Source organism: Rana temporaria, chromosome 4 (genome assembly GCF_905171775.1).
Source record: "Rana temporaria chromosome 4, aRanTem1.1, whole genome shotgun sequence".
Classification (NCBI taxonomy): domain Eukaryota; kingdom Metazoa; phylum Chordata; class Amphibia; order Anura; family Ranidae; genus Rana; species Rana temporaria.
This window is the reverse complement of record NC_053492.1, coordinates 25095174-25109348: the sequence shown is the minus strand read 5'-3', so window position 1 is coordinate 25109348 and position 14175 is coordinate 25095174. Positions and strand designations below refer to the sequence as shown.

Below are 14175 nucleotides of genomic sequence, written 5' to 3'. Positions count from 1 at the left end.
TTTTAAAATATGACCTGTACTTACCGTTTTCGAGATGCATCTTCTCCGTCGCTTCCGGGTATGGGTCTTTGGGAGCGGGCGTTCCTTCTTGATTGACAGTCTTCCGACAGGCTTCCGACGGTCGCATCCATCGCGTCACTCGTAGCCGAAAGAAGCCGAACGTTGCGCACCGACGTTCGGCTTCTTTCGGAAAATGGTGACGCGATGGATGCGACCGTCGGAAGCCTCTCGGAAGCCTGTCAATCAAGAAGGAACGCCCAGTCCCGCAGCCCATACCCGGAAGCGACGGAGAAGATGCATCTCGTAAACGGGTAAGTACTGCTCATATTTTAAAACAAATAGCCGATTCCCCTAGAGAAAACGAGCATCCATCTATGGGGAAAATGTGTTCTCCATGGGTGAACCTCCGCTTTAAGTAAAAGTAACCTTGAAAAAAAAAAATAAAAATTGGCAGAGAAGTCAATTGAAGCCTGCCAAAAAGCAGCTTCTATCTATTTTTTGTGTACACTATACAGTTTGTGTGCCATGTCGTGTGCACTCTGACTTCTGCCCGGCATCTTACCGGACCCCGGGGATGAGGTAATTTTTGTGCACATGCACAGGAGTTACATCATCAGAGGCCGCCCTATGGCCGAAGAGGACAGTGGGGGACCCAGAAGTAGCAGCAAAGGAGATGGCAGTAGCCGTGCAGAACAGAGAAACAACTGACAGCATCGATCGACTCAGCGCTGGAGGAGGGCACGCTTCTAAGGTAAGTGCTCCATAATGTACACGTATACTGTTCATACATGCACATTATGGCACGAGCTCGCCCACATGTCTTAATATTATTCTTGTATTGTTCTCCAAAGCTACATTCAGATCAAGCTGTGCAGCAAAAAATGACAGTGAGAGGAGTTGGCACAAGCTATAACGCTGCCGGTGGGCGTTTAAACAGACGATGCAATAATTCATTTAAAATAGAGATTAAAACCCTGTGACTAAAAGGTGACCTCCCCAACAGAGCAAATATCTCCATTTCCTAAATGTTACCTTCTATAGAACTACACACACACACATAAATATATATTGGCCCGGAATTCACATACATCGGCGCATATTTTTGCGGGCGTAGCGTATCTAATATACGCTACGCCGACGCAGCGCACAGATGCAAGCACTGGATTCACAAAGCACTCGCCCCCAAATTTACGCTGGGTTTCCTCGGCGTAAGCCAGCGTAGGTGGAAGTGGGCGTGAGCCATGCTAATAAGGCGCGACCCCATGTAAATGATGGACTGAGCGTCATAAAGATACGAATAACGTACGGCGCATGCGCCGTCCCGTGGACATATCCCAGTGCGCATGCTCAGAATCACGTCGGGAACTACTCCCTAAGATACGATGGATCACTGCCTACGACGTGAACGTAACCTACGCCCAGCCCTATTCACGTACTACTACGTAAACGACGTAAAATACGACGGCTCTGTTCCCTGGTCCATACCGTTGCATGAGTTGCGCCTCCTATCTGTGGAATAACTTTACGCCGGACGTACGCCTTACGCAAACCGCGTATATTATGCGCCGGGCGCAAGTAAGTTCGTGAATCGGCGTATCTCCCTTATTTGCATATGTGCATTGAAAATCAATGAGAACGCCCCTTGCGGCCAGCGTAAATATGCGCCCACGATACGCCGGCGTAGGAAAGTTACGTTGGTCGTATGCAGCCTAGTTTCAGATTGTGGGCACGGCGCATAGATAGACTTACGCGGCGTATCTCGAGATACGTCGGCGTAAGTGCTTTGTGAATCCGGGCCAATGTATATATTGGTTGAACAAAGTTGTGTCCATTAAGTTCAACCTCCACAATTCCTGCAGCTTTGGTCGAGGGATTACTCCAAGATCAGCTGGCTCCATTGCCTAGATCAAAATATTCCTTTAGTAACTATAGTAAAAATGTAACGAAACGTCCCACACTTTCGTCATATACCGCTTCCTCCCAGTCTGAATATAGATATCAGATATTACAACCGCTGACAACCAAGAACTAGGCAGTACTCGTTTTGGCTGCTTAACATAACGGGCTAGATTCACATAGATCAGCGGATCTTTAGATCCGCGTGATCTATGTGATTTAAGATCTGCTGCCGCAAGTTTGAGAGGCAAGTGGGTAATTCACAAACCACTTACCTCCAAACTTGCGGCGGCGGATCGTAAAACCCCCGGCGGAATTCAAATTCCGCGGCTAGGGGGAGTGTACTATTTAAATCAGGCGCGTCCCCGCGCCGATTTAAATGAGCATGCACCGTCCGCGAAATTTCCCGGCGTGGATTGCTACCACTGACGTCGCTAGGACGTCAGTGGTTTCGGCGTGAGCGTAACTTGCGACGAGCGGGTTTCTGAATCGGCGTACGCAAACGACGTAAAAAAAAATCGACGCGGGAACGACGGCTATACTTACCATTGGCTGCGCCTCATAGAAGCAGGGGTAAGTATACGCCGGGAAATCCGCTACGTAAACGTCGTAACAACACTGCGTCGGGCCCGCGTACGTTCGTGAATTGGCGTATCTCGCTGATTTACATATTATTCAGCGTAAATCAGCGAGAACGCCCCCCGCGGCCATTTTTAAATTGCAGTTAAGATCCGACGGTGTAACACAGTTACACCTGTTGGATCTTAGGCATATCTATGCGTAACTGATTCTGTGAATCAGTCGCATAGATACGACGGGCCTAAGTCAGAGATACGACGGCGTATCAGTTGATGCACCGTCGTATCTCTCTCTGAATCTGGCCCGAACTGTTTATTTGAACACAGGCACACAGAGATATTCAAACTTCTAATCAGTAGACTGTCCAATCAGCAGGGAGAGCTGTTGCAGGAATCCCCCCCTTCCTCCTCACAGCAAATACACATTGACATATACATCTCATAGTAGGTTGCGCCCAAGGCAGACAGACACAATAGAACAATGGGATACAGCCACACCTAACAAACACATAGCAGCACCCACCCTACCTCAAACCATCTAGCAATGGTCTCTGGACTTTATCTTCATATATTCTTGAGGTCAGACTGGGGTTCTCGGTCACCATGTGCCCCTAATAGACACAGGGTAGCTTACACATAGGAGGGGCTGGAGGAGCTGAACAAGGAGCTTTCAGTGCTCTCCAAGGTAACCTGGGTTTCCCAAGCCCCCCGCCCCAAGGTGACTCCAGTCAAAAAAACAAACATCTTGACTTATACCATCTAGCCAGCAAAAAGCACATCAATCGGTGGTGTGGTGTGTCACCCTGACACACTGCATTTCTGATCGTGGTAAGGAGCCTCTGTGACCAATCACAGCTGATCACAGCGTGAACCAGGAAGTGCCGGTAATCGGCTTTTCCTCGGTTCGCACTGACAGGGAGAGTCGATCGGTGGCTCTCCTGTCAAAGAGGGGGTGCGCGCTGATAATCAGCACATTGATTATCAGCGCAGCCCCCATCAGAGGAGCCACTACAGCAGCAAATCAGTGCCCATCAGCTTCCAGTCAGTGCCCACCTAAATCACCAATCAGTGCCCATTAAAGTGCCAATCAGTAATGCCTGTCAGTGACCTTCAGTAATGCCTGTCAGTACCTCCTCATTAGTGCTGCCTATCAGTTCCGCCTATCAGTGCCATCTATCAGTGCCCATCAGCGCCGCCTATCAGTGCCACCTATTAGTGCCCATCAGTGCCCCCTATCAGTGCCCAGTGCTGCATACCAGTGTAGCCTATTGGTGCCCATGAGTGCTGCATATCAGTGCCCATCCATTCTACATATTAGTGCCTCCTTATCAGTGCCCATCGATGCCACCTATCAGTGCAGCCTATCGGTGCCCATCCAGTACTGCATAATACTGCCGCCTATCAGTGACCATCAATTCTAAATATTAGCGCCTCCTCATCAGGGCCCATCAGTGCCCATCAGTACTGCCTTATCAGTGCCCATTAGTGAAGGAGAAAACAAAATTTTATAAAAGAAACAAAGAATATTTTTTTTTTAATTTGTTTAGCAGAAAATAAAAACCCCAGTGGTGATCAAATACCACCAAAAGAAAGCTCTATTTGTGGGAAGAAAATGATAAAGATTTAGGGCCGGATTCACAAAGAGTTACGCCGGCGTATCAGTAGATACGCCGACGTAATTCGGAATCTAAGCCCGTCGTAAGTTTAAGTGTATTCTCAAACTGAGATACACTTAAACCTAGCTAAGATACGACAGCCTGCGCCGTCGTATCTTAGGGTGCAATTTTTCCTCTGGCCGCTAGGTGACGCTTCCGTTGATTTCGGCGTAGAATATGTAAATTACTAGATACGCCGATTCACGAACGTACGCTTGCCCGTCGCAGTAAAGATACGCCGTTTCCGTAAGAGATACGCCGCGTAAAGATAAAGCTGCCACCTAGGTGGCGTAGCCAATGTTAAAGGGGTGGTTCACCCTAAAAACTACTTTTTTTTATTACACTGCCCCCCCACATTACAATCCGATTAAGGCTATTATTATTTTTTTCCTGCTGTACATACCTTTGTACAGCATGTTCACCCGTGCATCCGGGTTGCGAGTCCCGCGGGAGTGGGCGTTCCTAACATGTGTGTGATTGACGTTTTGCCCAAAAACGAGCTCCCCCCCGTCGCGTAAGCCGTGTCACGGTTGGCGAAAGGAGCCGAACGGCGATGCGCAGTATAGCGCCGACTCGCCGTTCAGCTCCTTTCGCCAACCGTGACGCGGCTTACGCGACGGGGGGGAGCTCGTTTTTGGGCAAAACGTCAATCACACACATGTTAGGAACGCCCACTCCCGCGGGACTCGCAACCCGGATGCCACGGGTGAATATGCTGTACAAAGGTATGTACAGCATCAAAAAAATAATAAGAGCCTTAATCGGATTGTAATGTGGGGGGGCAGTGTAATAAAAAAAAGTAGTTTTTAGGGTGAACCACCCCTTTAAGTATGGCCGTCGTTCCCGCGTCGAAATTTGAAAATTTTACTTTGTTTGCCTAACTCAACCGTGAATGGGACTGGACGTAATTTACGTTCACGTCAAAACCAATACGTCCTTGCGGCGTATTAGGAGCAATGCACACTGGGAGATTTCTACGGACGGCACATGCGCCGTTCGTGAAAAGCGTCAATCACGTCGGGTCACAGAACATTAACATAAAACACGCCCCCCTGTCCCACATTTGAATTAGGCGGGCTTACGCCGGCCGATTTACGCTACGCCGCCGCAACTTACGGAGCAAGTGCTTTGAGAATACAGCACTTGCCCGTCTAAGTTGCGGAGGCGTAACGTAAATCGGATACGTTACGCCGCCGCAAAGATACGCGGATCTTCGTGAATCTACCCCTTAGTTTGGGTTCAGTATTACATGACCGCGCAATTGTCATTCAAAATGCGACAGCGCTGAAACCTGAACATTATCCCAGGCAGGAGGGGGATGAAAGTGCCCGGTATTGAAGTGGTTAAGCTTTGATAAAAAAAAAAAAAAACTGGAAGCTAATTAATTTCTATTCAGAGCCGCACAAGATTTTGCACTGTCCGGTTTTAGTAAATCCGCCCCAAAAGATTAATGCCAACATATTTTTACACAAAATGCGACATGCTGAGCACACAACATCGGCGACACTACATTGCCTCCACCTCATGATCGCAAGATAAAAAAAGAATTATTTCATGATGGTCTTCTTACCGAGTTGGTTCCTAGAATCTGGAGGTTTGGCTTTTCTGATTCTAAGAGCTTGGCCACCATCTTGAGAAAGCTCTCCACGAACAGGTTGATGCTCTGACAGTGACAGGCCATCAGGAGCTGGTCCAGGGCCTCCATGGCAATGCAGACATAGCTAAAAGAAAGAAGACGAGGAGGAATTGTCATTAAAGAGGAACTGCAGTCTGCTTACATAATTTTGTAATAAAAACATCTTTGCCCTTCTGAAGCTTCCCTCCAACCACTTTGCATATTATTTTATATAGACTGTCATTCTGTACTTGCCAAATATGCTGCAGAAATCTCCCTAGACTAAGTCTGGCGGCATCCATTTTAACTGTGGGCAGCTGCCTGTTCACTTCCTGTATTTACACAGACACACAGAGGCACACCTCCAGCTCACATTGGCCCTCTTATAACTCATCCCCCCTCTCTTTCTGGCAAAGTCTCAGGAAATTGAGAGAGAGAGAGAGAGAGAGAGAGAGAGAGAGAGAGAGAGAGAGAGAGAGAGAGAGAGAGAGAGAGAGAGGAGAGAGAGCTGTGCATGATGTCATAAACCTATAAGGGCAGATGATTTAATAGACGGAAAGATGAAAAAAATGACTGAAGGTCCGCTTTAAGAAAAAGGAACACGTAGCTGCCAGGATTTTGAAACGGTTTCCCAAAACACAGGGAGACATTCATCAATTCTGTGGCGCAGCAAGGCAATGCTAAAAAGGCCACGAGACAGATTATAGAAGAGAGATTTATTGTAATTAGGGAACTTTATTCATAAATTCTTCTAAAGTAGCACAGAACCCCCCCCCGACCAATTCCTCATTGTGTGTGTGTTTGGAGCTGACTGCAGGGAACCTGTAAAATAACTTTCGGGATTCAGGACACCCCTGCTAATAAATACTGTGGCCCGGATTCACAAAGCACTTGCGCCGACGTATCTCCAGATACGCCGCGTAAGTGCAAATATGCGCCGTCGTATCTGTGCCCCGGTCCCACAAACTAAGATGCGCCTAAAAACCGACGTAACTTGCCGACGCCGGCGTAGAGTGGGCGCATATTTACGCTGGACGCATTTGGCGCTCCCATTGATTTTCTATTCAAATATGCAAATGAGGGAGATACGACGATTCACGAACGTACGTGCGCCCGACGCAGTGCGCGTAAAGTTCTACGTCCGTGTAACGGCTACCCACTGGTGTGAGGGTCTCAGCCGTTGGAGACGTCCTTTTCCCTGGCAAGCTGCGATATGCAGGTACCGCCGGTATATCCCATCGAACGCCCTTCCAAGAAACGAGACGTGCTACGTTTGAAGGGTCAAGCAGACTGACTTTATTTTCCACATTTTTCCTCCTTATATCTGGTTACAACTGTACAGAAACAAATGACACTCCCCCTCATCACACACTAAGGCTAATTACTAAACATTCTTTAATTAATAACAACAAAACCTTCACCCACTCCGTCTCCTAGGCAGACGTTTCGTCTCCGCATACAGAGACAGGGTTATCACACAAACAGTTTTTAGCATGCATAATTATAGTTCTGAGAGCAGACCTGGGATTAACACCTGTCCATTACAACACCTTTATACAAGAACAATGGACTGTCTCCCAGGCCCTGACGCAATTAGCATGTCACTAGACTGAGTCATAGAATATTGACTGGTTGGGGTCACAATTAACCAACATCTTGTAGTCTCTCAAGATCCTGCAATTATTATCAATGTCCAGGCAGAATAGTCCATGATCCGTTACAGTCCGGCGTAAAGTTATGCCCCATAAAGGAGGTGTAACTCAGCAGCATCCATGCAAAGGGCTGCACCAGGGAACACAAGCCGGCGTATTTTACGTAGTTTACGTTGTACGTGAATATGGCTGAGCGTAGGTTACGTTCACGCCGCAGGCAGTGATCCGACGTATCTTAGGGAGTAGTTCCGACGTGATTCTGAGCATGCGCACTGGGATGCGTCCACGGGACGGCGCATGCGCCGTTCGTTATATGTATCTGTCTGGCGCTCGGGCCATCATTTGCATGGGGTCACGCCTCATTTGCATGGCTCACGCCCACTTCCACCTACGCCGGCTTACGCCTAAGTTTTGGGAGCACTGGCTTTGTAAATTGAGTGCTTGTCTCTCTGCGCTGCGTCGGCGTAGCGTATATGAGATACGCTACGGCGGCATAAATATGGGCCGATGTCTGTGAATCCGGGCCTATATCTACAGCCTATGGAACATAAACTATTTAACATTTAGCGCTATTCTACAGAACAAAGTTATTCTCATTAATAATACTGAATGGAAACAGATAATAATGGTCAGAAATGATTAGTGTTCCCCCACATTGGTTGTTTGTGGAAAAGTGTCCCCTCAGATTGGTGGTCAGTGGGAGAAGGGCCACTTTAAACTGGCAACCATTGAGACAGGAGCCCATTACATTGGTGGTCAGTACGAAGGATATCCCTTACATTGGTGGTCAGTGGGAGAAGAGCCACCTTACATTGGGGATCATTAAGACAGGGGCCTCGATACATTGGTGGTCAGTGGGAAGAATGTTCCTTACATTGGTGGTCAGTGGGAGAAGAGCCACCTTACATTGGGGATCATTAAGACAGGGGCCTCGATACATTGGTGGTCAGTAGGAAGAATATACCTTACATTGGCTCGCGCTGCTGTCAATCACATTCAATGACGCGGCATGCCGGGGGACAGGGCTGAGTGAAAAAGTCTGCGGCGACAGCAGCCGGCTGTATCAGAGGAGTGCGCCCGCAAGAACTAACCCCCATGGGAGAGATCACCCATGAAGGGGGTTGGTTCTTGCAGGGAGACAGCCATCGAGGGACCCCAGAAGACCAGGATCGGGGCCACTGTGTGCAAAATGAGCTGCACAACGGAGGCAAGTATAACATGTTTGTTATTTTTTTTATTTTTTTTTAAATGGGAACCTTTAGCGTCCCTTTAAGTTGATTGAATAATATAATTATGTCATCTACGAAGAGAATAAAATGTAATGAACCTATAAATAAACATAAAGTTAATGTGTTGTAGAATAGCTGGGGGAATAAATTAGGCTAAACCAGGCCAAAGTTCCTTCTCTTGGCTTGGCTTTATCTGGTGCGAAGGTCAAAAATCCCAACCAATCAAAGCATCTTCTTTTACAGTTGGTATATTGGATAATTACCAAGAATAAACCTAGTAGAGGGGATAGGGCACAGAGGGGAGAGAGAATTAAATGTCCAGGGGGACCAATGGTTAGAGAATCAGGTGAAGGTGATCATAGTAGCGGGTGGATATTATACTCTCTCAGGGAGAAATTAGTGAACAGTCCAAACCAGGGGGTAAATAGTGTTTGTTCCAAGGTCTCCATAAGGATTCAAAATTAGAAACTTTATCTAGTAGTATAGCTTCAGTTTTAGCATGTATCATAGATAGAGAGTTAGATTTCCACACTTTTGCTACAGTTTGTTTAGCTGCCGTGGTTATAAAAAGAAGTAATCTTAATTGGTGGTGTGTCATGATTTGTGGTTTTCTGTTCAGAAGTGCTAGACCAGGGGTCTCAAACTGGCAACCCTCCAGCAGTTGCGAAACTACAAGTCCCACCATGCCTATGCCTGTGGGAGTCATGCTTGTAACTGTCAGCCTTGCAATGCCTCATGGGACTTGTAGTTTTGCAACAGCTGGAGGGCCACCCGTTTGAGACCCCTGTGCTAGACACTTACTACTGTAACATTTTGATTGGAGTTTGTAGAATTGTTATTAAATCCCAAGGAATGCGTTTATGGCCTCACTAAACCTTGACTGGCTGACACACTGCGCTATGTATGTATACACTACCCGTATACTGACATCTTGGAGTGCTGGCTGTAAAGTCTCACTTATCTAATCCTTACAAAATAGAAGTAAACAGCAATGCTGGGATCGTTCCAAGTGCTCATGAGTTTTACCCAAGCATCAGGATAGTACTGGAAACTTAGGACATTGTGCACTTATATGAAGTTATTTCCACTATTGTTGTTATTTGTAGATGTACTAAGATGTAATAAGAGTAAACATGTTAATGTAATTTCCAAGCAATTTTCAATATTTTTGAAGTCTGCAGCTTTCATTAAAATATTTCCGGGTGATCCTGCCATGAAGGTTTTTGTTGACCAGTTGAGACCCCAGGCTTTTTTCTCCCCAATTCCCTGCCAAGTTCCTGAACGTTTTTTTTAATTTGGTGATGTATTTTGGGTTTTGTGGTCTACCCTAATGTATTGCACTTTTTTTTTTTTTTTAAGGCAGATAAGGCATTAATCGGGTAGCAGACGTGGATACATCTTTGTGTGTTTTTGGGAATAAATAGTAAAAAAAAAAAAGCATTTTCCTCCATATTTCCCAACACAGGGGCAGATCCACAAAGCGAGTACGCCGGCGTACTTTCAAATTTCCTGCGTCGTATCTTTGGTTTGAATCCTCAAACCAAGATACGACGGCATCTCGGTTAGATCCGACAGGCGTACGGCTTCGTACGCCTTCGGATCTAAGATGCAATTCTTCGGCGTCCGCTGGGTGGCGTTCCCGTCGTAATCCGCGTCGCGTATGCAAATTAGCTATTTCCGACGATCCACGAACGTACGCGCAGCCGTCGTATTCTCTTACGTCGTCTCTAGTCGGCTTTTTCCGGCGTATAGTTAAAGCTGCTGTTTTGCGGCGTATAGTTAGACTGCCATGTTAAGTATGGCCGTCGTTCCCGCGTTTAATTCAAATTTTTTTTTTTCGTTTGCGCAAGTCGTCCGTGAATCGGGATGGACGTAATTTACGTCCACGTAAAAAAAAATGATGTCCTTGCGACGTCATTTCGCGCAATGCACGGCGGGAAATTTAGGGACGGCGCATGCGCAGTTCGTTCGGCGCGGGGACGCGCTTCATTTAAATGAAACACGCCCCCTACCCGCCCAACTTGAATTCCGCGCCATTACGCCGCTTGAGATACACTACCCCGCCGTAACTTACGGCGCAAAATCTTTATGGATTCGAACCAAAGCCAGGTAAGGTACGGCGGCGTAGCGTATCTCAGATACGATGCGCCGGGGCAGATCTTTGTGGATCTGCCCCACAATATTTATATCATTTGTGCACCCCAATATATAATCAACAAAATCTGACGTCAAATTAGTGTGACTTTTATATAATGTAGCAAAATGGTAAAGCTTAAAGTAAACTTATGCAATTTATTTTAAGAGAGCTTTATTCCCCTTTTCGATGAGCGCAAGGGAAAAAATGGTTTGCGTAAATTGTTAGAATAAAGATAAGATTCGGTCGGGTTGACAAGGACACACATTTTCACAGGTTTACAATAACTAAAAATTCAAATGTACCCGCTCGTGTGAGCATTTTATGGTTGGGCAGTGAACGCAAAATGTCACCTGGATCATCTGATGACATTGTTGGGACCTGGAGATTCAGGCCCAGATTCACAGAGAGCAAGGCGCACATTATACCGCCGTACAGCAAACACCGTACGCCACGGCAACGTAGCGCGGAGAGGCAAGCATTGCATTCAGCAAGCCAGTGCTCCCAACGCTGCGCCAGCATGGCATGGGTTTCAAAGTGCACGCCGGCATAGGTGGAAGTGATGGGCCGAGCGCCAGACAGGTACGTATCACGAACTGCGCATGCGCCGTGACGTGGATGCATGCACCCCCCTGCGCCTGCTCACAACCATGCTGGCACACTTGCCTAAGCTACGCCGGATCACCGCGTACGCCGTGAACATAACGTACGCCCAGCCAGACACACGTCCAACACACAATACGCCGGCTTGTGTTCCCTGGTGCAGACCTGTGCATGTCTGTTTCCGGGTTGCACCTCATTTGTGGGGAATAACTTTACGCCGGACGTACAACTTTCGCGTATCATGCGCCGGGCACACGCACGTTCGTGAATCGGCGTATTTCCCTCATTTGCATGTTTGAATGGCTAATCAATGGGAGCAGCACCATGCGCCCAGCCCATATGTGCGCCCACCCTACGCCGGCGTGTGCAAGCTACGTCGGCGGGGTGTAGCCTGTTTTTAGGCGCATATTGGTTTGTGGGTCTGCCGCACACATACGCCGGCGCACATTTGCACTTACTTGGGTGTAACGTGGTATACATCGGCGTAAGTGCTTTGTGAATCTGGGCCTCAATTTTCTATTAGTTGACAAATTTAGGTGTCTGTATTGTGTCAGTGGAGACTAGATCTAGATTCCCCCCCGAATGGAAAACATTTATTTCTTCTTTAATTGTGACTCACTAATGTAAAAGAAAGCCTCCAAACCCTGGGCCATATAAGGACATAAGTATTGCTTTACCTTAAAGGGGTTTAAGGTCTCAAGGTTTTTCACCTTAATGCATTCTATTCATTAAGGTAAAAAACCTTCTTTGCTGCAGCTGCCTCAGAGCCTTTTTCTTACCTGAGCCCATCTGTTCCAGCGATGTGCACGAGCCAAGCGGCTCCAGCCGCTGTCTCTGTTCTCATTGGATAGATTGATAGCAGCGGGCGCCAATCAAACCCAGTGACACGGGAGCGGGGGGGCTGGACCGAGTAAGCCGTGGGACTTGGGAATGCACCCGCACGGGTGCCCCCATGGAAATCGGCTCTCTGTGGGGGCACCCGATGAAGGGGAGGAGCCAGGAGTGCAGATGGGGCACCCCAGAAGAGGAGGATCGGGGCTGCTCTGTGCAAAACCATAGCACAGAGCAGGTAAGTATAACGTTTGTTATTTAAATGTGAACATTTACAACCCCTTTAGCTAACTTAAGGCTATGTAATGCCACATTTGGCATGTAATTTTTTTTTGGGGGGGAGCGGGTACCCTGTTTTTACAGGCACCCAGCTCCCACTTCCTCCCCTGGCGCCGCAGCGCTGGAAGGAAGATCGCCTCTCCTCCCTCCATCCCTGCAATCTTCTGGGACACGTCGCCGGTTCCTAAAGGTCTTGCAGGACAATTTTATGGGTCAGATGGTAGACGCACCAACTAGAAATAAAGCGTTACTGGATCTACTGATTACCAACAATACAGACCTGATCACAGATGTGGAAATACAGGGCAATTTAGGTAAAAGCGATCACAGGTCAATTGGCACAAAAATAGGAAACATAAGGGGAATACAAAGAAAAATAATTTCAAAAGAGCCAACTTCCCTAAACTAAAAACCTTGCTAGAAGATAATAATTGGGATAAAATCTTAGGAAAAAACACGGAGGAGAGATGGGTTTGCTTTAAGAGCAAATTAAATTGGGTAATAAATTTAAAAGGGCAAGCAAAAGTCCTGGATGGCTTAACTCCGATGTAAAAATGCATATAAAAGCAAAATAGAAGGCCTTCAAAAAATACAAGGTTGAGGGATCATCATCAGCATTCAGACTTTATAAAGAATGCAACAAGAAATGTAAGGGTGCAATTAGGGCGGCTAAGATAGAACATGAAAGACTTATAGCGGAGGAGAGCAAAAAAAATTCCAAGAAATTAGCGGTAATCCCGAGTGTGGCTCGGGGGGGAATTTTCACTACCCAAAGCAGTAACCCCGGGGCCACACTTGGGATCGCATCGCAGGATCCATGTACAGGTTACTTACCTTGTCCCCTGGATCCTGCGAAGTCTCCCCGCTGTGTCTGCGAGCTGTGTCCTCTGCTCCATTCACAGTGCCGAGCTCCATTCCCTGAGAGTGTTGCGACCCACAGGGACAGAGTTCGGCGCCAAATTAAAAAAATGTAAATCGAGCAAATTTCTGTGTTTTTGATTTGATTACATTATTGAATAATTTTTATTATTAGGACGTCATTGGTTTCGACGTGAATGACGTCCAGCCCCATTCACGGACGACTTACGCAAACAACGTAAATTTTCGACGCGGGAACGACGGCCATACTTAACATTGGCTGCGCCCCTTAGACCCAGGGGCAACTTTACGCCGGGAAAAGCCTAACGTAAACGTTGTAACTTTACTGCGTCGGCCGCGCGTACGTTCGGGAATTCGCGTATCTAGCCAATTTGCATACTCGACGTGGAAATCGACTGAAGCGCCACCTAGCGGGCAAAAAAAAAAATTGCAGTTTAGATCCGAAGGCGTAAGAGACTTACGCCTGTCGGATCTAATGAATATCTATGCGTAGCTGATTCTAAGAATCAGTCGCATAGATACGACGGCGCTACGCAGAGATACGACGGCGTATCTGGAGATGCGCCGTCGTTTCTCTTTTGAGAATCTGGGCCTAAGTTTTTCCAACTTCATCATTAAAACTACGTTGCCCACACACCATCGTTTTTAAAAAATGCTCTAGCAAAGCGCGGTGACGTACAACACGTACGACGGCACTATAAAGGGGAAGTTCCATGCGGATGACGCCACCCTTTGGGCTGCTTTAGCTGATTATGTGCTAGTAAAAGACGATTTGCACTTTTCTGTCTGTTACAGCGTGATGAATGTGCTTACTCCTTCCCGTC

The 14175-nt window shown here is 47.2% G+C and overlaps 1 protein-coding gene across 2 annotated transcripts in view; it reads right to left on the bottom strand.

Moving 5' to 3' along the window:
• The window catches only part of EFR3B (EFR3 homolog B), a 352965-nt gene that overhangs the window by 95848 nt on the left and 242942 nt on the right, over positions 1-14175 (bottom strand). For both annotated transcript variants that reach the window (XM_040348132.1, XM_040348134.1), the window contains exon 4: positions 5700-5850. In XM_040348132.1, the coding sequence (XP_040204066.1) occupies positions 5700-5850 (151 nt within the window). The remainder of the gene's footprint in view (positions 1-5699; positions 5851-14175) is intronic.